Source organism: Schistocerca americana, chromosome 8, assembly GCF_021461395.2.
Source record: "Schistocerca americana isolate TAMUIC-IGC-003095 chromosome 8, iqSchAmer2.1, whole genome shotgun sequence".
NCBI lineage: Eukaryota > Metazoa > Arthropoda > Insecta > Orthoptera > Acrididae > Schistocerca > Schistocerca americana.
Window position 1 is genome coordinate 250,212,820 of NC_060126.1, and position 24,617 is coordinate 250,237,436.

At 39.5% G+C, this 24,617-nt stretch overlaps 1 protein-coding gene across 1 annotated transcript in view; it reads left to right on the forward strand.

Annotated features, from left to right (window-relative positions):
• The window catches only part of LOC124545739 (cubilin-like), a 718,402-nt gene that overhangs the window by 573,130 nt on the left and 120,655 nt on the right, over positions 1 to 24,617 (forward strand). The window contains exons 51-53 of the mRNA XM_047124681.1: positions 8,592 to 8,732; positions 18,154 to 18,322; positions 24,000 to 24,197. Of these exons, the coding sequence (XP_046980637.1) occupies positions 8,592 to 8,732; positions 18,154 to 18,322; positions 24,000 to 24,197 (508 nt within the window). The remainder of the gene's footprint in view (positions 1 to 8,591; positions 8,733 to 18,153; positions 18,323 to 23,999; positions 24,198 to 24,617) is intronic.

The window sequence follows — 24,617 nt, forward strand, 5'->3', positions numbered from 1 at the left end:
GGGTGAGCATCAGCCATTGGGCATCGAAGTACGCAGGACTGATGACTCGTTTCCAGACTAGGAGGACGTAACATTGAGACACTGTTTTCTTAAGGAGGGAGCAATGTCATAGTAGAAGCTGAGTAGCACTGTGGTGTAGTGGTTGTGATACTAAACTGTTGAATGGAGAGTGTGAGTTCGAAGCTCAGCTGGACTGTACAATTTTTATTTCTATATTCAGTTCGAGTACATTCTAGAAGTATCCACAAATGTCAAGAATCATTGTACTGGAATATTCTGTAGCTGTATATATACTGTATGTGTTCTGGCCATAGGCAGTTCACCCTGCACTCTTGTACGTGCAAGTGCTGAATACTGAATAAAGATTCATTAAGTGATGTTAGTGTTTATCATTCATCTAATTACACCTTCTTCTATGTGACAGTATTATTTCAGTGGTACAGGGTGGTGCACAAAAAATCGGCTCTGAGTATTAGACTGCTCATTGTTGATTACCAATCATCATCTATTATTTCGAAGTTGTTTGCATTAGCTTATTTTTTATTTCTTCATTGTCTAATTATTACATGTTCATCTGTTCTGCTTGTAGCTGTCAACAACTCATGCAAAATTGGTGAGTAGTCTGTACTCGGGGGTTGTTTTTCGTGTGCAACCTTATATTATTTCCCTGCAATCAGCCACATAACACTACAGTTTGCTAAACGAGATGTTTTGCAGAATTACGAAAATTATGAGTGTGTGAGAATTCTGTTATGAATAAAAACTCTGTACTCCATGGGGGAGGCAAATGCCCCCTCTTGGTGCCTTCCATCTTCATTCAGCTATGCTACTAATTTTCAGTTTTTCATAAGAACCGTATACCAAGCACAATGAATGGTCAACTAGTAAAAATGAATGGTTCCCAAAAAACAGTGATCACCAGTGAACTAGTTCCCAAGGATGAATGACTTTGCCCATCTCTATTCTCGAAACAGGTTTTGCTCAGCATGAATAAAATATGTAACCAGCGCTATTTTTAAACTAAAAACATTTGAGCTATGCAAAGTGAATGACGGTGTCAACTAGCGCTCCAAGAGGCCAGACGCTGAAACACACTAAATATGGTTTGACAAAGGTGTCACGATGATCACAATAATCATCAACAATCATGAAACTGCTTTTTGCGCAGTAGAGACAGTTTGGTAATGGTTGTGATGGTCTTCATCGGAACGAACATATTTACTCCCATCAGCGACCATGCCAAGTAGAGCTTGGCAGCAGCAGGAGATACAGCACGATTTGTTCCATTTACCGGTTCAGATTCGCTGAGCAGAGTGCTCTGGTGTCAAGAAACTTAACGACATAATATTTGTAAACACTACTGGATGGCCAACATCATGCTAGTGACATTTTTCCTCCACAAACAGTTTTTCATAATGCGTAAATTGCGGAAAAATTATGAATATGTTGACACGAAGTCAGGTGCAAATTAACATTGTGGGCATACGAAATTTGATGGGACCAATAAAAAATATAAACAGTGCAAAAACGTTAATTGCGGGAACATAAAAGCGGGGATATATTGTATTTTCATTGGCACTGTGGCCCAATAAATTGTGTCTCTCTTACAGCCATGTATTTTCTTGTGTTCCTAATTAGAACACAAGTGTCAGCTTTGAGGGTTGAATTTTCATGTGTTTTGGACTCTGTGGTTTTTCTGCCATTTGCCTCTTTCATGCAGGCTTTATTCTAGTCTCTTCTGCAGTGCAACAACAGCAGGCACATACAGTTGTGTTGGAAAGTTGTTGCCTATGTTGACCCAGGTTCAGTTGCCAGTTGTTCACCTGCCACTATTCCTCCCTTGCAGAAATCCATGAAAAACTGAGGTGCTTACGAGAAGCAGCTTTGCCAACATTTCGTGATATTCCAGGTGGTTGAGATTGAGACTTGTTATGCTCTTTTCTTATTTTACCCTCTCATATGTATCATGTACTCTGACAGTTAGCTCCATTGCAAGAACCAGTGTTGCTTTCTTTTGATGAAATGTGTAATTTGCTGTCCTCTTATTACCAAAAGTGTACATATGTGATCGCTTTGTGTGTTGATTTCTACCAGCTGTCTGCAAACAGCTGCAGAAAACCTATTGAGCTTGCTCAGCTGATCTCCACATTCTCATCATAAGTGTTGGTTTTTCAAAAATAAGTTTCAGGAGCCTTTTGCAGGCATGGTGGTCAGAGACACAGTCATTCATCTGACCCCATATAAGGAGGTGTGTCAGCTTTCCCTACAATTTGAGGTCCTTATCTTAGAAGAGGTTTTGAATATTACACAGTCATTTGAAGTATTCCATGCTGCGGGCCACCTATGAGAGACATTGAGTGGTGTTACACTGTTAATAGCATCCAGCCCTGGGACATAGAGCCTAACCCACTGTGGGAAGAGGAAGTAGCTGCAGTACAAACAAGTCAACTGGGCCAACAGGGACAAACTTATTACCGGTAGCAGGAACAGTGAATGTCACTTCCTGTGTGCCCCTCTTGTTTCATACAGCATGAACGACATACATCAAGCGTTGGTTGGTAAGGCCTTTATAATAAACGGCAAACTCCTGCTCTTGGCTAATTTGCAGCCGACGTGACTTACAATACTTGGTGGTTAGCAAAAGGAGTACTGCAAATGGGTTTAGGTTAGATGTCTTTGCCACTTTATGTTTTTCTGTTGCGGATGTTGTGCATCTCATGTCAAACTAAGTGCCTTGCCATGAACTGGATTCCAATTGCCCTGTGGTTTTGGATATATCTGCCCCAGCGTTAGATTGTGCAAACAATTTCGCAGCACACATTGCCCTCAAACCCTCCATCAGGCCTCACTTATTTTGGGGGCAGCCACTGGTACTGGCTTTATGTGACCAGGTTAAGACAAAGCTGGATTGCTTAACATCATTGGGAATGATTAAACTGATTTCTTCAAGTGAGTGGGCTATGACCTTAATGATTGTAGAGAAGGCACCCAGTCAGCTTTGGTTCTATGGTAACTTCAGGGTCACTGTTACTGCACATAGACACTCACCCCTGTCCCACCCAGAGAGTTTCTCTCAAACTTGGCTGATGTCAATTCTTTTTGAAAATTATCTTGGCCAAAGGCTACCTTCATGATTCCATTGGAAGAGGCATCAGAGAGTTTCTTGTGGCTAATACACCTTTTGGGTTCTGTCAGTATCAACAGCTAATGTTTGGCATCGTTAGTGACCCTGCCATCTTTCAACTGTTTTTAGAACAAGTTACGATGATAGTTCCTCATTGCATTAATGATCATGATGATATTGTCATGACAGGTGCCACAAAGAGGTATCACCTACCTGACTTACATTATTTATTTACTATTGTCAAATGTAATCTCACGAAGTCTCACTTTATCCAGCCTTCCAGTGTTTATTTGGGTCATGAAATTTCCTTGCAGGGCATGTGCTGCATGTAACATGTCACCATCATTAGGGCTTAGTACCGTCTATTTAATCTATGAGAACTTAAGGCTTTCCTCAACAGTGTGGCATACTATGACAAATGTATCCCCAGAGCAGCTTCTATTGCCCAACTCTTGCAACTGTTTCTTTGTACAGTTGTCTGCAACCTGTGAGCATGCTTTTCTGGAGCTTAAGGATAGTATTCACTCTGTAATCTCTTGCAACATTTCAACCCAGCAAACATCTGGTCCTGGTTACCATTGTGTTGCAGTATGAGGTGGGGGGCAGTCCTGCCCCATCGCCGTTCAGAATTGAAAACACTCATTTTTGCCCAGCAACATTATTCTCAGGTGGAGAAAGGTCTTTCTGTGCCTCCTCCTTCCCCACCTCCTTCTCTCTCTCAGACAGCACCGACAGCGGGGTTTCTTTTCTGCAGCTGGTGCCACCACCTCCCACTGCACTAAACTTGTGCTGCTGTCAATGGGACCAGAAGCCAGGTCTCCATTGCCTCACCTCTCCAGTTGTAATCTTACTCTCGCACAGATCAACATTAAATTTTTGTCTCTTCATTAGTTTCAAAAGCTTTGAGAGGTGTAAGATACACAAAAAAACTTTTTTACTTATCTTCATTTTCTCATTGTTGCCTGCAGTCACGTTTAGGGGTAGATTCTTGAAGCTAAAATTTCTTTAACTTTATGGTTCCAGTTGACATAATAATGTTTGAAGATTTGCCTGTCTTACTGATGAATTTTACTTTTTGTCATGTTCTTTCAATATTACACCATCTTTACAGTTTCCACTTCTGTAACACCACAAATTACATTGTTATTGGCAGATATAAAAACACATCTGTTTCGCGGTACTAACAATATTCCAAAGAGTTAACCAAACAAAAAGGTTTAAAAACTTTCTTGACAATAGAAGACTCTTCACCAAGCTATATCATTATTTTATAAATGAATCCAGAAATAAATTTAATAATTAGCATTAGATTGTACAATTAATAATATGAATTTTAAATATGCCAGATATTTTGTAATTTCAAATATATCTAAAAGAAGAAGAATTTTAGCTGTATCGATTGTAACAATTTAATTTCTTTGTATACATTTTAGCCTGAAATATGATACATTGTATACAAAATCATATGAAATTCTTTTAGTGAAACAGCTGAGATAATTTTAACCTATTCGAGATTTGAAAGTATTTTTTGGCATTGGCTATTTCTATATAAAAAAGGGTAATGTTGGCAGAGGGCGTCCAGTTACACAGTCCACCATTGTTGCTTTCTGTGCAGCTGCAGCTCATTGTGTACTCCGACAACCAGAGGGCTCCTGCCCTCCTGTCACTGGTCCTGTCCAGTGGTCATCCTGGGGTCGGTGGGCAGTGGGGGTGCACTTGTCCCACTCAGTTTCATCTGTACATGCCAGTACAGGCAGATTGGTAACTTCTGGGACCTTTGAGTGCCTCCCCAGAATTGCCACAACAGCCATGCACATATTTTCTGTCACAACATCATATATGGAGACACCTGGTCTCCCCCCCCCCCCCCCCTTGCTGCCCTCCCACTCACAGAAAAAGGGGTGTAGTAACCGACCGAGCAGTTACTACACCTACAGCCCACATTGGCCATGAGTCAGGCCACTATGGCAAGCATATTCAAACAGCATGCCTACAAGTACCTGAGGTGGCTGTCAGGGACAGCTCAGTCACTGGACACTGTCACCAGGTCCATCGTGCATGTACAGCACTACATCATCAACAACAGTGTTTTTATGAGCACGTGCATGGACCTCTGGGTCCTCATGTTGGGGACAATTAAATTACTTTCATTGTATTTTTGTTGATGTCACTCTGTGATCCAATGATTTGTACCTCTTTTAGGGCTTGTGTATCCATGTGTTCTTAGTCAGAACACCAATTACCTTTCCCACCCTTTTGTAATACTAGCATGGTCTACATCTTAAATGACTGTTCTGTTAACAGGATGTTACTCTCTAACTTTCCTTCCTTTCCTTTCCTTCTCACCCCATCCAGCATGTCTCTGCTGATCTGAGGCAAATTTTCCTAACTTTCCTCATTTCCCAAACCTCATCAGTCATTTTCCTTCATCCGTCTTCTTTTCCCTTCAACACTTCTAACAAAAGAAGGAGCCACGGGCTCTGAAAGCTTGCATATTTCCTTAACTTTCATATGTGTTTCCTCCTGTCACCATTTGGTGAGCAGACTGTTTATCCACCCAATTATATGATTTTCCTTTTTCTCAGTTATATCAAGCAACAGTTCTTTGCTCACACAATGAACTATTAAAGATTTTCAAACAAAAGATAGCAGATCATCTGAAATTTTTATTTCTGCAACTAGTCAAAGATTTTTTTTCCTTTTCTATCATTCATCACATTGTTTAACAAATTGAGATAATAAAGGAGTTGTTAAGCAGTGGCCTTTGTTAGATGTACACACACACACACATAACCACTGTCTTCAGGGACTGAAACCCAACAGACGTGAGCAGTATCACCTGTGGTGGATACTGAAGTTCAGAAGAGGAGTGAGATGGAGTTTGGAAGGGGGAGGTATAGTGATGTAGGGGTGGGGGAAGATGCAGCAGTGCTGTGCCAAGTTGTTGCTGGTACAGGATGGTGGACTATTAAGTGCAATTTCAGGAGGCTGTGCTACTGGGGAGAAGAAGCAGGGATGCGAGAGGACAAAAACAGAGAAGGTGAAAGAAAGGGCTATTCAGGTGTTGATAGAATCAAACAATGGAATATCCAGGTTGGAATAATGACAGTATTATGAAAAGAATATGTTGCTACTTATGATATAGCAGAGTGCTGAGTTGCAGAAAGGCACAACAAAAAGACTCAATCAAGCATGCTCTTGGCCAAAAAGGCCTTCATCAGAATAAGACAACACACACACATATATACCAAGTGAGAAAGCGCTGGTAGATAGACACAATAAAAAACACACACACAAATCTTAAGCTTTCGCAACCCATGGTTGCTTCATCAGAAAAGAGGGAAGGAGAGGGAAAGACGAAAGGATGTGGGTTTTAAGGGAGAGGGTAAGGAGTCATTCCAATCCCAGGAGCGGAAAGACTTACCTTAGGGGGGAAAAAAGGGACAGGTATACACTCGCACACACACACACACACACACACATATCCATCCGCACATACACAGACACAAGGTAAGTCTTTCCGCTCCCGGGATTGGAATGACTCCTTACCCTCTCCCTTAAAACCCACATCCTTTCGTCTTTCCCTCTCCTTCCCTCTTCTTTCCTGATGAGGCAACAGTTTGTTGCGAAAGCTTGAATTTTGTGTGTATGTTTGTGTTCGTTTGTGTGTCTATCGACCTGCCAGCACTTTCGTTCGGTAAGTCACATCATATATATATATATATACACAACTTACACACACATTATGTCTCTGGCTGCAAAGGCTGTGGGTAGTTTGGTGTCAGCAGCCAGATACTGTGGTCATGTGTGGGGAGGTCAGTATAAGGTGTATGTGAGATTGAGGTAGGATCAGGGTAGGGTATAGAATCTTGTGGTGGACAAGACCGGTGAAAGTTGAGGCCAGGTGCATTTTCAGCCTCAACCTTCACTAGCTGGTGTTCTCCAACTGACTCTGTCTCCATCCCTGCTCTCATTCCAGCTTCACACATGCCTTCAGAGTCAACCCCCCCCCCCCCACTCCCCCTCCCCTCAGCCCTCATACTCACCCCCCCCCCACTCTCCCCCCACCCCCCTCACCCCACCCACAAGACACCTGCATAGCCCTTTCCACTTGTCCGCTTCTGTCCTCTTCCTTTCCTTAGTCCCTAGCACAGCCTTCTGACACAGCATCTAGCAGCCCACTACCCTGTTCCTGCACAAAAGTAAACAATTTTGGGAAATATTGTATAATTGTATAGATAAAAAACCTACTCACCAATCAGTGGCATGAGAAAACACTTTCAAAAGTATATAAATTTGTTAGCTTTTAGAGCTTCTGGCAGAAGGGTTGAAGGGGTAAGAAGAGGCATGAGCACTAGTGAGGTTTAGGAAATGAGGAGAGTTCAGAAGAGTTGCCCAAAACACCAGGTCAGGAAGCTTTACCAGACAGGATGAGAAGGAAAGAAGACAGTTGTGATCTCAGAACCTGTTTTCCCACACATGCTATGTGGATTCTTTGCCCAGACACCAGTTTCTCAAGACTCAGCAGGTGGGAACTGGTGTTTTAATATGCCCTTGGTTCTTGCCACCACCTGGCATTAATTTACGTTACTTTCATCAGCCTCAGCATTGCTTCTAAGCAACTGTTCCTTCGTTCACTCCCTTTAAGTTTTCTACACCTTTTCATTTTCTGACCTGTTTATTTTTTGTCACCGCCACCCATACTACATACAGTACACTTAACTTTCCATTCTAATTATCCCTTGTATGATGTTTTGTCATTAAGAGTTCAGGTTTTCAAATCCTGCCTGGTGCAGTCCCTAACAATCAGTCTTTCTTTCTCATCCTATCCAGTAAGCCTCCCCTGATCCTGAGTTCTGTGTCTTTTCCAAACTTTCCCCATTTCCTAAACCTCAGTAGTCCTTTTCCTTCACCCCTCTTCCCTGTCCTTCAAGTCTTTGGCTAGAAGAAGGAACCAGTGGTTCTTAAAGCTTGCAAATCTCAGTACTTTTATATATGTTTTCTTCTGCTGCCCCTTGATGAGTAGATTTTTTAAGTATCCAAGTTGTCTGATAGCTTACCCAACAGTCTGCTTTCAAATGTGCCCAACAGCTGCTCAACACTATCTTTAAAATGGTGAATTGTAATATTTGCTTGATTCATACTGTTATTCCATCCTGGATTTTCCTTTGTTTCAATTCACCACATAATTTCCTTCTTTCCACATTTCTTTTAAGTTTCAGCAATGAAATAAGTAATCAACAGACATTCTAATTTTTAAAGAAAATGCCATCACTTTCGGATGCAATTTGAAATATTTCTTGTACTGTCTATAAAAGTCAACACCATAATTGTTCATATCAGGAAAACTTGTATCTTATCTATCATGAATCTATAGATTTCTGCAGGCGACTCACACAAATTCATTTTTGCACTCTTTTTGATTATTATGTTATTTAAAATTAACCTGATTCTGCTTATCTTCCAGGTTTTTGACTATGTTGCATTGCAGTGGCTATCCCTTGGACGTATATGTGGAAGAGCAGGTCTTCAGCAGTTCAATTCAACAGGAAATCGAATGAGGATCCTTTTCAGATCGGATGATGCTACAAACGGTGATGGCTTTAAGGTATTACATACATGTGTGTAACAATTCTAATACAACATGAGTATGTTGCTAATTGTGCAGCTATATGTATGAATTCTCAGTTTCTGATACTAATTCAGAAAGCTATAAATCATTTTTATTTGTTTATAATTGCATAATATGAGTTTTTGTAACTTTAAGAATTTAGCTGTTTGCTGTAAATAAATTTTAAGTCTGTTTCACTGTTTTGCTGCCTGCATCTCATCAGCAAAATCATAATTTTTGAAGAGCCCTCCAGTTGTGTATGTGAAACAAGTAAATCAGTTGTATATGTCAGAAAGAGGAGTTTGCAAGGCACTGATTCCTTCAGTCAAATTTAATCTGGCATGGTTCTTCAAAATAGAGTAAGCTTATTATTTTCCTTTAGTCCTTTAATCCTCTTGTACTGTGATCTGTTGCACGTCTAAACTGTTGTGATCTTTGAAGATTTTGAAAATAATTGCCCAGACACTTGCCTATACTTAAAGCAATAATAGCTTTCAGTGAGTATAACTGCTCACTCATGAACAATCATTCTGTAACTGTTACTGTGTGTGCTACCTCACCTTCAGGCAGTGGCCCATATAGATCAGCTGCTTCCAACTTCCACAACCCTTTAGATACAACTGTAAGGTATCTGTAGAAATTATTCAAAGATTCCTTTTTAGGTAGATAATTTTGATATCAAAATGGTAATAATATTTCATTAGTATAAGCTAAGTAACTAGTCCTATTATATTAGTATGAAAATGAATGTCACCATTTTGATTCAATTATCTTAATGTGCACCCTACTTACAGTTAACTTCAGGACATTCAATGAATTATGACAAGAAATAGAATTTTATGTATTGATAATGTTAGGTAGTCACCAGAAATTTAAAAAATCTCTCATTTATCAATGCTAAATTTGCAATTTAATGGGGTCACTGACATTCATTGCTAGAAATAGGCAAGACTTCTTTTATAAAAAATATAATACAGTGAAACCCATATTTTATGTTCTCATATGGTCCAGACTTAAAAACGTAAAATTGAGGAAAATGCAGAATTGAGGAAAATGTTAAACAATCCAAAATGTAAACAAAAACACATGAAATTGGCATATATGATTAACAATTGGAATCCTTTTCGATACTTTGTATAAAATCTGTCTAAGTGAAGGATATTGAAGTACTATAACATGTTTATACAATCATTTTTGGTAATGAATTTCTTCAGTTCTTAAAAGATTACAGATGTGTAACAGCAAGTAAAAATTCGTAATAAAATTGAAATTGATATCTGGGTACTAGGTAATTGAGCTGTTTTCTGACGTGTTATGACCGTAAATTGTACGTTTGAAACATGCACTTTTGAGCGATCACCCTTTGTGCTCACCCAGAAAAAGAAAAATTGATGAACATGTTGAATTAAACCAAAAACATCACAGCAGCTAAGAGATTAAACCATAAGCATAAATGCAGACATATGCTTAATGACATATTTTGTCAACATTGCTGTTATTATTTAATGCTTTTATTATGAGCTGCACTTCATGTGCTCATCACCATTAAAGTGTTATTTTAGGCTTGATGAAAGAAACAGAAATGCAAAAAAAATGGGTTTACTTCCCCAATTGATGTTACAAGCTCATTTACACTGTGTAAAATGTAAATTTGAAAGAAAGCTTGGATGCTATACTTTTGCTTCATGACCTCTGTCACTGCTGCCAATCTTTATGATCTACAGAGTGTTATGTGTGTAGCACAAAGTACATATATGAGTAGTGAATGTAGCTGTTGCAGTTTTATCATGTCAGATTTGAACACGAAAGTCTTTAAAATGTGCTATTGCAAAACCTTTGTTCTATTTCCATCTGAAATCTGTCTTAGCTCATGATCTGCATGAAAAGTATATTTTCAGCACTTCACAAAATGTCTTCACACCTACCAGCACTCCCATAACTGAAGAGCCACTCCTTCTCTCCACACATCCAGTAGGCAAGCTCATTTTATGCATGTTAATGTTGTGTGGTGGCTGCACTGGCAGTTGGGTGTATTAACAAGTCACCAGCCAGTAAAAGTTCACTAGCCAGAAACAGGTGACATTTTCTCGATTATGACTGAGCATATTCTTTGAAACTCAGTGTTTGAATTTAAAAGGTTGATGATTGATATTGTTGTTTAATACAGTACATCAGAAATACATGCAAATCGACTCAGTCCAGAACACTTTGCATCAGCTGTCTTGCTTTTTCATTACTGCTGCAACTAGCAATAGTTGTAGCATAACTGTACCTTGAAGATAGATGTTGCAAGTTGTGTTGGCAACACCGATGGTGGATTATGCCAACATTTCCTCTCTTACATCTCCCCTCTCCACAACGGTCTAAAATATTCCCTTAACTTTGCCAACACCCGTGATGTGAACCATCTGTCTTTTGTGCCACTTATAACTCGTTCAGTCACATCATATGTAAATAGGAACAAATGGGATAAAGTCAATCAAGGTGCCAAGTAAGAACTTAGAATTGAGGTAAACCTTACTAGGAAGAAATGTAAAATCAAGGAATTTATACCATTGGTTTTATGGGTTTTCACAGGGGCTACGAATATATGGTGTAGAATCGCAAAAAAACATAAAATTGATGATTGTAAAATCGAAGTTCCTCTGTATATGTATACCCTGAGGTCCCAGAAGGGGATGAGGGCGTGTGGTACAGTCTGTGCCTATGCATTCAGTTTTCTATTTTCAGTCTCTTACATTTTCTGCAGGCTTCTAGCACAGCATTAATTTGTCTATTCAGATTAGTAGATTAATAAATATCCTAAATAAATAAATAATAAATTACTGTGCTGAATGCACTTCTCCGATCCATCATGTCCAAGGCCCTTGTAAATGAAGCAAAGTAATTTTCATACTTTTGTGGATGGAAAAGCTAGTTAACTGTGTTCATACTCCATGGATCACGTTTGCTATCACTTAATTTACAGGTGCAGTACACTTTCAAAATGCGGGCAACAGTCCCTATTACACGGTGATCAAATTTTGTAATAAATTTACAAAAAATTATAAAAGCTCAAGTGGAAGCTGTTTTCATGTGGCCTTGAAGGAGTTTCTTGACAATTAATGTTTTTATATTATTAAGGAATTTTCAAAGTGGTTGTTGTTGTTGTGGTCTTCAGTCCTGAGACTGGTTTGATGCAGCTCTCCATGCTACTCTATCCTGTGCAAGCTTTTTCATCTCCCAGTACCTATTGCAACCTACAACCTTCTGAATCTGCTTAGTGTATTCATCTCTTGGTCTCCCTCTACGATTTTTACCCTCCACGCTGCCCTCCAATACTAAATTGGTGATCCCTTGATGCCTCAGAACATGTCCTACCAACCGATCCCTTCTTCTGGTCAAGTTGTGCCACAAACTTCTCTTCTCCCCAATCCTATTCAATACTTCCTCATTAGTTATATGATCTACCCATCTAATCTTCAGCATTCTTCTGTAGCACCACATTTCGAAAGCTTCTATTCTCTTCTTGCCCAAACTATTTATCGTCCATGTTTCACTTCCATACATGGCTACACTCCATACGAATACTTTCAGAAATGACTTCCTGACACTTAAATCAATACTGGATGTTAACAAATTTCTCTCCTTCAGAAACGCTTTCCTTGCCATTGCAAGCCTACATTTTATATCCTCTCTACTTCGACCATCATCAGTTATTTTGCTCCCCAAATAGCAAAACTCCTTTACTACTTTAAGTGCCTCATTTCCTAATCTAATTCCCTCAGCATCACCCGACTTAATTTGACTACATTCCATTATCCTTGTTTTGCTTTTGTTGATGTTCATCTTATATCCTCCTTTCAAGACACTGTCCATTCCATTCAACTGCTCTTCCAAGTCCTTTGCTGTCTCTGACAGAATTACAATGTCATCGGCGAACCTCAAAGTTTTTATTTCTTCTCCATGAATTTTAATACCTACTCTGAATTTTTCTTTTGTTTCCTTTACTGCTTGCTCAATATACAGATTGAACAACATCGGGGAGAGGCTACAACCCTGTCTTACTCCCTTCCCAACCACTGCTTCCCTTTCATGACCCTCGACTCTTATAACTGCCATCTGGTTTCTGTACAAATTGTAAATAGCCTTTTGCTCCCTGTATTTTACCCCTGCCACCTTTAGAATTTGAAAGAGAGTATGCCAGTCAACATTGTCAAAAGCTTTCTCTACGTCTACAAATGCTAGAAACGTAGGTTTGCCTTTCCTTAATCTTTCTTCTAAGATAAGTCGTAAGGTCAGTATTGCCTCACGTGTTCCAGTGTTTCTACGGAATCCAAACTGATCTTCCCCGAGGTTGGCTTCTACTAGTTTTTCCATTCGTCTGTAAAGAATTCGTGTTAGTATTTTGCAGCTGTGGCTTATTAAACTGATTGTTCGGTAATTCTCACATCTGTCAACACCTGCTTTCTTTGGAATTGGAATTATTATATTCTTCTTGAAGTCTGAGGGTATTTCGCCTGTTTCATACATCTTGCTCACCAGATGGTAGAGTTTTGTCAGGACTGGCTCTCCCAAGGCCGTCAGTAGTTCCAATGGAATGTTGTCTACTCCGGGGGCCTTGTTTCGACTCAGGTCTTTCAGTGCTCTGTCAAACTCTTCACGCAGTATCATATCTCCCATTTCATCTTCATCTACATCCTCTTCCATTTCCATAATATTGTCCTCAAGTACATCACCCTTGTATAGACCCTCTATATACTCCTTCCACCTTTCTGCTTTCCCTTCTTTGCTTGGAACTGGGTTTCCATCTGAGCTCTTGATATTCATACAAGTCGTTCTCTTATCTCCAAAGGTCTCTTTAATTTTCCTGTAGGCAGTATCTATCTTACCCCTAGTGAGTCAGGCCTCTACATCATTACATTTGTCCTCTAGCCATCCCTGCTTAGCCATTTTGCACTTCCTGTCGATCTCATTTTTGAGGCGTTTGTATTCCTTTTTGCCTGCTTCATTTACTGCATTTTTATATTTTCTCCTTTCATCAATTAAATTCAATATTTCTTCTGTTACCCAAGGATTTCTATTAGCCCTCGTCTTTTTACCTACTTGATCCTCTGCTGCCTTCACTACTTCATCCCTCAAAGCTACCGATTCTTCTTCTACTGTATTTCTTTCCCCCATTCCTGTCAATTGTTCCCTTATGCTCTCCCTGAAACTCTGTACAACCTCTGGTTCTTTCAGTTTATCCAGGTCCCATCTCCTTAAATTCCCACCTTTTTGCAGTTTCTTCAGTTTTAATCTACAGGTCATAACCAATAGATTGTGGTCAGAGTCCACATCTGCCCCTGGAAATGTCTTACAATTTAAAACCTGGTTCCTAAATCTCTGTCTTACCATTATATAATCTATCTGATACCTTTTAGTGTCTCCAGGGTTCTTCCATGTATACAACCTTCTTTCGTGATTCTTAAACCAAGTGTTAGTTATGATTATGTTGTGCTCTGTGCAAAATTCTACCAGGCGGCTTCCTCTTTCATTTCTTAGCCCCAATCCATATTCACCTACTATGTTTCCTTCTCTCCTTTTTCCTACACTCGAATTCCAGTCACCCATGACTATTAAATTTTCATCTCCCTTCACAATCGGAATAATTTCTTTTATTTCATCATACATTTCTTCAATTTCTTCATCATCTGCAGAGCCAGTTGGCATATAAACTTGTACTACTGTAGTAGGTGTGGGCTTCGTATCTATCTTGGCCACAATAATGTGTTCACTATGCTGTTTGTAGTAGCTTACCTGCATTCCTATTTTCCTATTCATTATTAAACCTACTCCTGCGTTACCCCTATTTGATTCAAAGTGGTAGAACATTTTTATTTGTGCAAATAGTATTTACACATACAAGTAATCAAGCTATATAATTTTTTATCTTCATTGTTTATAATTGTTCCCACAAAGTTGTGACACAAAGAGTAAAATATGTCCAAAGTCCACTGTATTTGTCTGTGAAGAATAAATAAATAAATAAATAATGACAAGTAGATATTCTCTTTATCCTTTTATTGTTGCCCATTCTTCAACAGTTCAGTAAGAGGTAGGAAGAGATGAATTTATTACTCCTTATTCATGATGCCATTCATTAAGCTTCTCATATTATGGATGAGGTCTCCTTCTTTGAAAAATGTCCCTGGAACTTGATGTCTTTGTCATTATGGCTCCATGATTGTCACCTCCAAAGGTGAGAAGATATCATGCTCATGTACTGAATCAGAAATTAAGTTCTTGTAAAGGCAACATCCGTCATGTAAGGTGCTATGGAGAAACTTGATTGTCATTAAAAAAGTTAAGGCTTGGTCATCAGTGTGAATTACTATTCAGTGCCCTGCAAAAAGGTTTTGAAATTTTTAGAATGCTGACACAACTGTCAGTTTCCCCTTTACCATGACAAAACAGTTCGTTTGACATGTAGTCAGTGCTCTCCTGGCGAATTCAGTGGCATGATGATTCTCATTCTTTTCAGCTGATTCACAATTAGAAATGTCACATAGCTAGAAAGTTCCATGATCAAACTCTTCTTCATTATTCGGGTCATAAACCTCTTTTCTTCCCAAATGCCGTAGAAGCTAGACATCCCATGTCCACTGTGTTCAATGCTTTAATAGCTGTAGGATTTCTGGTGAAGTGATGACTTGTCTGTAAAATTCTCATACAAATATGAGTACATCAAGAAAGTTGAAAGAAGGGCAGCATGTTTTGTATTATTGAGAAATACAGGAGAGATGGTCATGGACATGATACAGGAGTTTGGATGGACATCATTAAAACAAAGGTGTTTCTCGTTGTGGTGGTAATCTTCTCACAAAATTTCAATCACCAACTTTCTCCTACAACTGTGAAAATATTTTGTTGATGACAACCTACATAGGAAGAAATGATCATCATAATAAAATAAGCGAAATCAGAGCTCGCATGGAAAATTATAGGTGTTCATTTTCTCCATGCGAGCTGTCCAAGAGTGGAATAATAGAGGAATATTGTAAAGACAGGCACTTAAGTGTGATTCACAAAGTATCTGTGTTGATGCAGATGTAGGTGACCAAACATAATGGAACTTTAAAAATGGTAGCAAGAAGCTGAAATGTCTATTTCTTTAATGCATTTTGCATTAAGATGTATCTCCTATTAAATTTCCAGAAACAATTGATGTTGTTCAAGAAGGAGCAACAGAAAATTCATTTGACGGTAAATTTGTGGTGAATATTAAAATTAGTGGGAAATCATTAGCAACAAATTGATCAGCTGTACATTTGAAATCACAGATTAAAACTGTGTGCCCGCGAAAGGCAAAGGTCCCGAGTTTGAGTCTCGGTCCGGCACACAGTTTCAATATGCCAGGGAGTTTCATATCAGCGCATACTCCGCTGCAGAGTGAAAATCTCATTCTGAAAACATCCCCCAGGCTGTGGCCAAGCCATGTCTCCACAATATCCTTTCTTTCAGGAGTGCTAGTTCTACAAGGTTCGCAGGAGAGCTTCTGTAAAGTTTGGAAGGTAGTAGACGAGGTACTGGCAGAAGTAAAGCTGCGAGGACGGGGTGTGAGTCGTGCTTGGGTAGCTCAGCTGGTAGAGCACTTGCCCACGAAAGGCAAAGGTCCCGAGTTCGAGTCTCGGTCCAGCACACAGTTTTAATCTGCCAGGAAGTTTCATATCAGCTCACACTCCGCTGTAGAGTGAAAATCTCATTCTGGAAACATCCCCCAGGCTGTGGCTAAGCCATGTCTCCGCAATATCCTTTCTTTCAGGAGTGCTAGTTCTGCAAGGTTCGCAGGAGAGCTTCTGTAAAGTTTGGAAGGTAGGAGATGAGGTACTGGCAGAAGTAAAGCTGAGAGGATGGGGCGTGAGTTGTGCTTGGGTAGCTCAGTTGGTAGAGCACTTGCCTGCGAAAGGCAAAGGTCCCGAGTTCGAGTCTTGGTCCGGCACACAGTTTTAATCTGCCAGGAAGTTTCATATCAGCGCACACTCCGCTGCAGAGTGAAAATCTCATTCTGGAGTCTTATAGCTGTTCTACATTTAGTAACAAATGCTGGAATGCCATTTTTTGTATTAATTTCTAATTGTGGCTAACCTTTCTCCACACATCCTTAACCATACTGGACTGTCAGTTTACTTGTGTTTGATTTTAGGTGCACCTCATGCTCCTCCAGGGATTATGAATCACACAGAGAAGCTTCTAAGATAATTCTCATCTTTTATCACCATTGTCCTATTTGTCTGTAGATCTTTGAGAAAGATCACACACACACACACACACACACACACACACATACACGCACACTGTGTATTTGCTTTTTTTTATGTTTATCTGAAATAAAATTTTTATAATTGGAGCAAAATTTTGGAATTTTACTATTATGGAGTGACTTGTCAATGATTAAAAAAATGAAATGATCACTACTGTGAAAATACAAGAGCATGATGTGAGAATGGTAGAATATTTGAGAAAATTGACAATTTATGAGACAGAATTGCTGGCAGCATCTGCCTTCAGGAGGCAAAATGTGTAATACTGTTGATACAAACATAAAAGTGAAAGTGATACATTTATTAGCTTTCAGAATTAGTAAGGTCTTCCTTGAGGGGAAGAGAGAGATAAATTGGGTAAGGTTAAAAAGAAGGACAGATCACTGAGACTCTGCGAAGAGAGAGACCCACCTGTAGTGGGGACAAGAGAAGACAAAGCCAAGCAGCCTTCAGCAGTACTTACAGTTATCCTGAAAGTAAATACTAGTGTCTCATAATTTGTGAGAAAATATTTGTACAGACAAGCAGGCAGCCATCAAAGAGACACTCAACCAATCTACTTGCAATTCATAGATTATTTAAGAGTTGCAGCATATTTTGTATGACACTTCCAGCACCTGCAACAAGGACTGAGACTTGCATCTTACTGCCACTGTATTTTATTCCATTTGGTAATATAGATTTACAGATACAGCAAATTTAACAGGTTTAGATAAGTTCTTTCTTGCTTACTGTTTCTTAATTAAGTGCAAAGGGCACTTTTATCCCTAAACTGTGGTGTATTATATAATACCTGACACCATATTCTCTTGCATATGTGAGTGTGCTTTATAAACTTATCTTTACATGATGTGTAATTTTTCCTCTAATATAGAAATAGTTTTGAACATTACATGTTTCTTACCTATCAGATGAAACATGAAAAATCTAATATTAATAGAGATCAACCACATCAGCATATAAAATTATTTTACTGATGTAACAGTTTATACTGATGTGCTTGAACATACAATTGTATTACATGCGGCTACAATCTAAATACCAGTACATCTAACAGTGTATGAATTGTGATCTATTAATTATAGAAGCTGTAATATCTCATATAATAAATGAATGAATGGAATTTAATTTTACAGGCCTTATGGAATTATGCATGTGGAGGAATTATATCAAACAGAACTGAGGGAACTCTTATGTCACCTGGTTACCCAAATGGTTATGCTCCAGATCTTACTTGTAATTATACCATCGTTGCACCAGGTCATGTTATAGAAGCTCACTTTTTGGATTTCAATATTGAAAGAGGTATACATTTATGACAACAGAATGGCAGTAATATTTGACATTGTACACAAATTAATGCATTTTCTCTACATTTGTAACATATTTTGTCACAAAAGTTTTGTATTAATTAATATTTTGCTGTACTGTTTGTTGACAGTTCATTAATGCCATAGTGAATTTTACAAAGCATTGTATAAAATATTTCTAACTGGCAGTTAACACCGTAGGCAATAAAATAAATTAATGTGGGCAAATAATGGAAAATTGAGGGTGGAATGTAACAATATTATGAAAAAGACAGTTGCTACTCAGCATGTAGTGGAGATGCTAACTTGCAGATAGGCACAACAAAAAGACAGTCACAAAATAAGCTTCCAGCCAACAAGGCCTTTGTCAAAAATGGAGAACTGACACACACACACGCACACGAAAAAACAGCTCATACACACGACCACAGTCTCCGGCAGCTGAAGACACTCTGTGAGCAGCAGCAGCAGTGCATGATGGGAGAGGCAACTGGGTGGGGGGTAAGGAGGAGGCTGGAGCAGGGAGGGGATGGATACCAGGGTAGGGGTGGGGGACGGTGATGTGCTGCTGGGAGGTGTGCACGGCAAGGAGGGTAGGGAAGCTAGGTTCAGTCGAGAAGTTAGACAGAGGGCGGGTGAGAGGTGGTGGGGGGGGGGGGGGGGGGGGGTTTGTAGCAGAAAAGTAGAGTATTAAAAAGACTTGGTTGAATAGAGAGCTGTGTGTTGCTAGAACAGGAACAGATAAGGGGTTAGATGGATGAGGACAATGACCAATGAAGATTGAGGCCAGGAGGGTTACGGTAACATAGGATATATTGCAGGGAGAGTTTTCACCTGCGCATTTCATAAAAGGGGTGTTGGTGGGACGGCTCCATATGACACAGGCTGTGAAGCAGTCATTGAAAATGGCCACAGTTTGTCTGCAGCCATTCATACGAACAAACGGCTTGTTGGTTGTCACACCCACATAGAATGCTGCACAGAATGTACAGCTTAGCTTGTAGATCACGTGACTGGTTTCACAGCTAGCCCTACCTTTGTTGGGATAGGCGATGTTTGTGACCGGATCTCAGTTTGGCAACATTTTGTATAGCTAATTTTATGTGGTTACTCCACTTTGGGTCACCTCTGTCATGTGCTCCTGCTATTTTTGTTACTGTTTGCATTGTAACTGAACAACAACAGAACTTTCAGCCTATTTATCAGCAAGTATCTCATGTATTTATGCAAAGGGGCAACTTCCATCTCTGCTGTGACCTTCACATGTACAACAATATTATCTGTAAACAGCATCTGAATGGGCAGAAAGAGATTTGATGTTATACATAATTAGATTTATTTGTATAGTGTAAACAATAAATGCTGTATCATGCTCCTTTGGAGCACTCCTTGAGTTAACTTTTATATTTGATGAGATCTCTTTCTTTTTCTCACACGATCCTCTTTCTTCTGTTTTATGACTGTTAACATAATTATTTCTCACATTTCCACTTTTGTTAATTTTTAATTTTTGAAATCGCTGTTGGGATGGATTGATATTGGAATAAAAAAGCAAGCTGTTTTGAATTTAAGAAGAACACGTTTTTTACAATTCTGAAACCAGAAATTGGAAAATCCAGAATGTAATAACAACATACCACATACAGGAGGTGTTGAGTTGCAGACAGGCACCGTGAAGAAGAATGTTACATATATCCAGCTATCAGACTATGAGTACAACTCATACTAACATGGTCTCTGGACACTAAGATCTGCCTGTGACTGTGTCTGACAGAAGCAAAATCTTTGTTGGGATGGGTAGTGTGGGTGCAAAAGGCACTTGGGGCAGGGAGGGGGAGGAATAGCAAAGTAGGGTTGGGTCAGGTGCCTAGTGATGCCTTTGGGAGCATAAAGGGGAAATTATAGGGCTTTTATGTGCAACTCAGGATGGCTGTGCCTGGAAGGGGTTGGTGGGAGGGGGGAGTAGAGAACGGGAAAGAACTGTGCAGGTGCATTGGTGGGCTAGGAGGTGTGTGTAACACTAGAGTAAGAGCAGGGTGCTGGATAAGCAAGAGGAGAGGAGGAGGAGACTGGCTAGCGAATGTGGAGGCCAAGGGGATTACAGAAATGGAGGAGAGTTGCAGAGAGGATTCCAAACTATGAAATTCAGAAAAGATGGTATTGTTAAATCCAGAGGTACTGGCTGTGAAGCAGTTGTTAAAGTGAAGCACATGTATTGTGTAGGATGTGTGACATCTGGGTGGTCCAACAGTCTCTTGGTCACAGTTTGGTGGTGTGGGTGAAGATACAGTTGTTCACGGTTGCCAGGAATGAGATTGAAAATTTAGAGTCAGAGTTTGGGAAAGTTAGTGTTCAATAGCACCAAGGCTATGGACATTGGGGATGTTCACATAGAGGGAGGTGGTGTCAACAGTGATGAGCAGGATGCTGGGTGGTAAAAGACTAGAACCTTTGCAGAGTCAGTACATGAAATGGCTGGTGTCTTATAAACAGGAGGATAGGTTGTAAATAAAAGGGTGAGGTATTGGTTCACAAGGTCAGATATTGTCTCTGAGGGTGCAGTAATCAGGCACAATGGTACAGCCTGTGTGACTGGGTTTACAAACTTTAGGAAGCATGTATAAAACAGTGTGGCAAGTGGTGGGGATGAGAAAGAGATAGACTAAGGAGAGATGTTCTGTGACGAATGCAGGGATTTGAGGAGGGACTGGAGATCCTGTTAGAATCTCCAATCCTGAATAACAGGCAGCCTCATCATAGTTCCTTTTTTATCCAAATATTTTACCACTTTTAGCTTTGTATGTCTGTATTACAGTGCATATGCATTTGATTATGTTTCTCATTGTTCTATGATTTGCCATAAAAATCTCCGTGGAATGGAAAATATGAAAAAGAGATTGAATTCATACATTTCTTAAATCTGTCTGTGAGTTGCATTTCGATTTAGGCTGCTTGAGGCGTGTTCTTCTGTGCTTACTTCTGTGGATGAATGTGTGTGCTTTTGGAAGAATGCTTTGGCTGAAAGCTGAAAGTGTAATTGGCTTTTCATTCTGCTTGTCTGCAACTCAACATGTCATCTTTATGTGAGTTGCAATCTATCTTTTCCTTGTTGTTCTTCTGGTCCAGAGACTGGTTTGATGCAGCTCTCCATGCTACTGTATTGTGTGCAAGCTTCTTCATCTCCCAGTACCTACTGCAGCCTACATCCTTCTGAATCTGCTTAGTGTATTCATCTCTTGGTCTCCCTCTACGATTTTTACCCTCCATGCTGCCCTACAATACTAAATTGGTGATCCCTCGATGTCTCAGAACATGTCCTACCAACCGATCCCTTCTTCTAGTCAAGTTGTGCCACAAATTTCTCTTCTCCCCAATTCTGTTGAATACCTCCGCATTGGTTATGTGATCTACCCATCTAATCTTCAGCATTGTTCTGTAGCACCATATTTAGAATTTTTGATATTCCAAGGTGGAGTTTCCATTGTTTAAAGCTGGCTTTATCAGATTCAGTCTTTATGAATGCCATGATTATTATTATTGTATTTTTAAAATCACTTGGTGGGCTTTCGAACCATTTGTCATCCAGCGACAGTTTATTATTTCCAGTTATGATTTATGAGGTTTTGTTTACACATGGACACATCTCTTGTTATATATAAATTTCACATTCAGGCATATTATTTCATTGTTTTAGTTTCTGAAATTATTTGATGCTGTCTAAATGTAAGAAATTGTAAATGTTGTCACTCCAGTAATTATAAATTTGGATTGTACACTGATGAGCCAAATCATTATGACCACCTGGTTAATAGCTTGTTTGTCTGTCTTTTGAATGAAATACATCACTGATTCTGCGTATGAAGGATGAGACAGCTTATTGGTAGGTTTGTGGAAGTATGTGACATTAGATTTCTATGCATATGTCATGTAATTCACATAAATAATGGGCTGCTGATTTGCATAGCCGGTGATGGCACCCAATAGCAATCCAGATGGGTTCCATAGGATTTATATCGGGTGAATTTGGTCACCAAGACATCAACATGAGTTCACTCTCATGCTCCTCAAACCACTATAGCATTCCTGAGACAGGAACAGTTATACTGCTGAAAGCTGACATCACTGTCGGGAAACACATCAAGCATGAAGGAATGTAGGTGGTCGACAGCTGTCAGCATGTCTTTAATTGTTACCACAGGTCCCATGCAAATGCAGGAGAATGTCTTCTATAGCATAATACTGCTCCCACCTCCCTGTGTCCGAGGTACACTGGATGTTTTGAGGAGCCATTCACCTCAGTGGTGGCATTTGTGGAGATAACCATCACCCTAGTATCCCAAAGAGCCAACATGTATTACTGATTGATGATGGTATCCTGATGGTCCTGTGCCCACTGTAATCATAACTGATGCTGTCACTGAGTCAACATGCGAACACATATGGGTGGTCTCCTGCAGAGCTCCATGTTCAACAATGTACGATGAACAGTGTGCTCTGAAAATATTGTAAATGCATCAGCATTGTGTTCTTTCAGCAGAGATACCACAGATATCCATCTATCCTACTTTACAGAGAAGACAAGCCTCTGAACCCCACATTCTGTGAAGAGTCATAGACGTCCTACCATTTAGCGCCTAGTGGTAGTTTCACAGTCCTTCTACCCCTTTCCGTAGAAGCTCGTGACAGCAGCATGTGAACATTCAATCAGCTTTGCCATTTTTGAGATACTCTTTCACAGGCTCTGTGTAATAATAATCTGTGCTTTGTCAAAGTCGCTTATTTCAATGGACTTCCCCATTTGCAGCTTGTATCTTTGTGTCTGCTCCAGTTACATACTTTTGCTTTTGGTACTGGGTCACTTGCCTGCAACACCACCAGGTGACATCCAATGTTACGGTGGGCATTGGTCATAGTACAGGGTGTTTATAAATGAATATCGGGGTTTTAACACTTTATAATATTTATTATATTAAACTTACAGTTATAAATGATATGTCAAGTGAAAGAGCAACTCAATCAGTTTTACCAAGAACCTTATAAATGTTCAATGTGAGCACCATTTGTCACATGGCATTCATCAAGTCTATAGCCGAGTTCTTCCCAAACATTGATAAGTGTGTCTTCAGTGATTGTAGCAACAGCTGCTTCAGTTTGGTTTCTTAATTCAGGGAGGTCTGCTGGTAGCAGAGGCACATACAAGCGATTCTTGATGAAGCCCCAAAGGAAAAAATAGCATGGTATTATGTCAGGTGAATGTGGAGGCCATGCAAAGCAAGCCCTGTCATTGGGGCCCTTGTGTCCTATCCAGCGCTTGGGGACAGTGAAGTTCAACCAAGTCTAGCAGATCGCAGCAGAAACATTGCACACTGCGCATGCGCACTGGTGCCAAACACAACTGTTTGAGTTGCTCTTTCATTTTACATATCATTTATAACTGTAAGTTTAATGTAATAAATATTATAAAGCGTTAAAAGCCCGATATTCATTTATAAACACCCAGTGGTTTGGCTTATCAGTGTATTTACACTATGCATAGAGAATACTATGCCAGTGTTGCCTACAGAAGATAAAGATTTGGCATTTATGCATGTACTTGCAAATAACTGCTATTCATTGAGTTTTAACAAAATCATCTGACATATGTAATTTCTGATTATTTATTCTATTTTCAGGACGTGATGATTGCTCATTTGACAATGTCACATTATTTGGTGCATTGCGTAGATGGGAAAATGTACCAACAAGTTTGGGAACATATTGTGGCCAGGAACCACCATCTTCTGTCACATCCAGAGACAGATTGTCTATCATTTTCAGGAGTGATGCATACATTTCTAAGAGTGGTTTCTTGCTCAAGTACCAGGTTTACAGTAAGTAAAAGCTTTCTATTTGAGAAACATATATTCTAAGTGCTTCTTACACTTCTGTTGCATGATAAATACTATTTAATGTTGCCACCTTTACAGAACTAACATCATTTCTGAAAAGCACTTTATTTGCTGATTTATGCAGTTTCTTCAAAAACAATTTAAATTTTGTGACAATATCTGCAACATGTTTGTAAAAAAAGTGCTCTTTGAACATATTGAAATTGTGAACCTGTAAATACAGTGAAAGGAGGAAGGGATGTGCTAATAGGAAACTCATACAAGTCAGAACATAAGTTTATATGATGGATCAGAGCAGCTATGGCATTATCCATGTGAACTACTTATGTCTGTATTCAGGTACATCAGCCATTAAATTATTGGCACTCAAACAACTCTGAACGACAAAAATTTATTAACAGA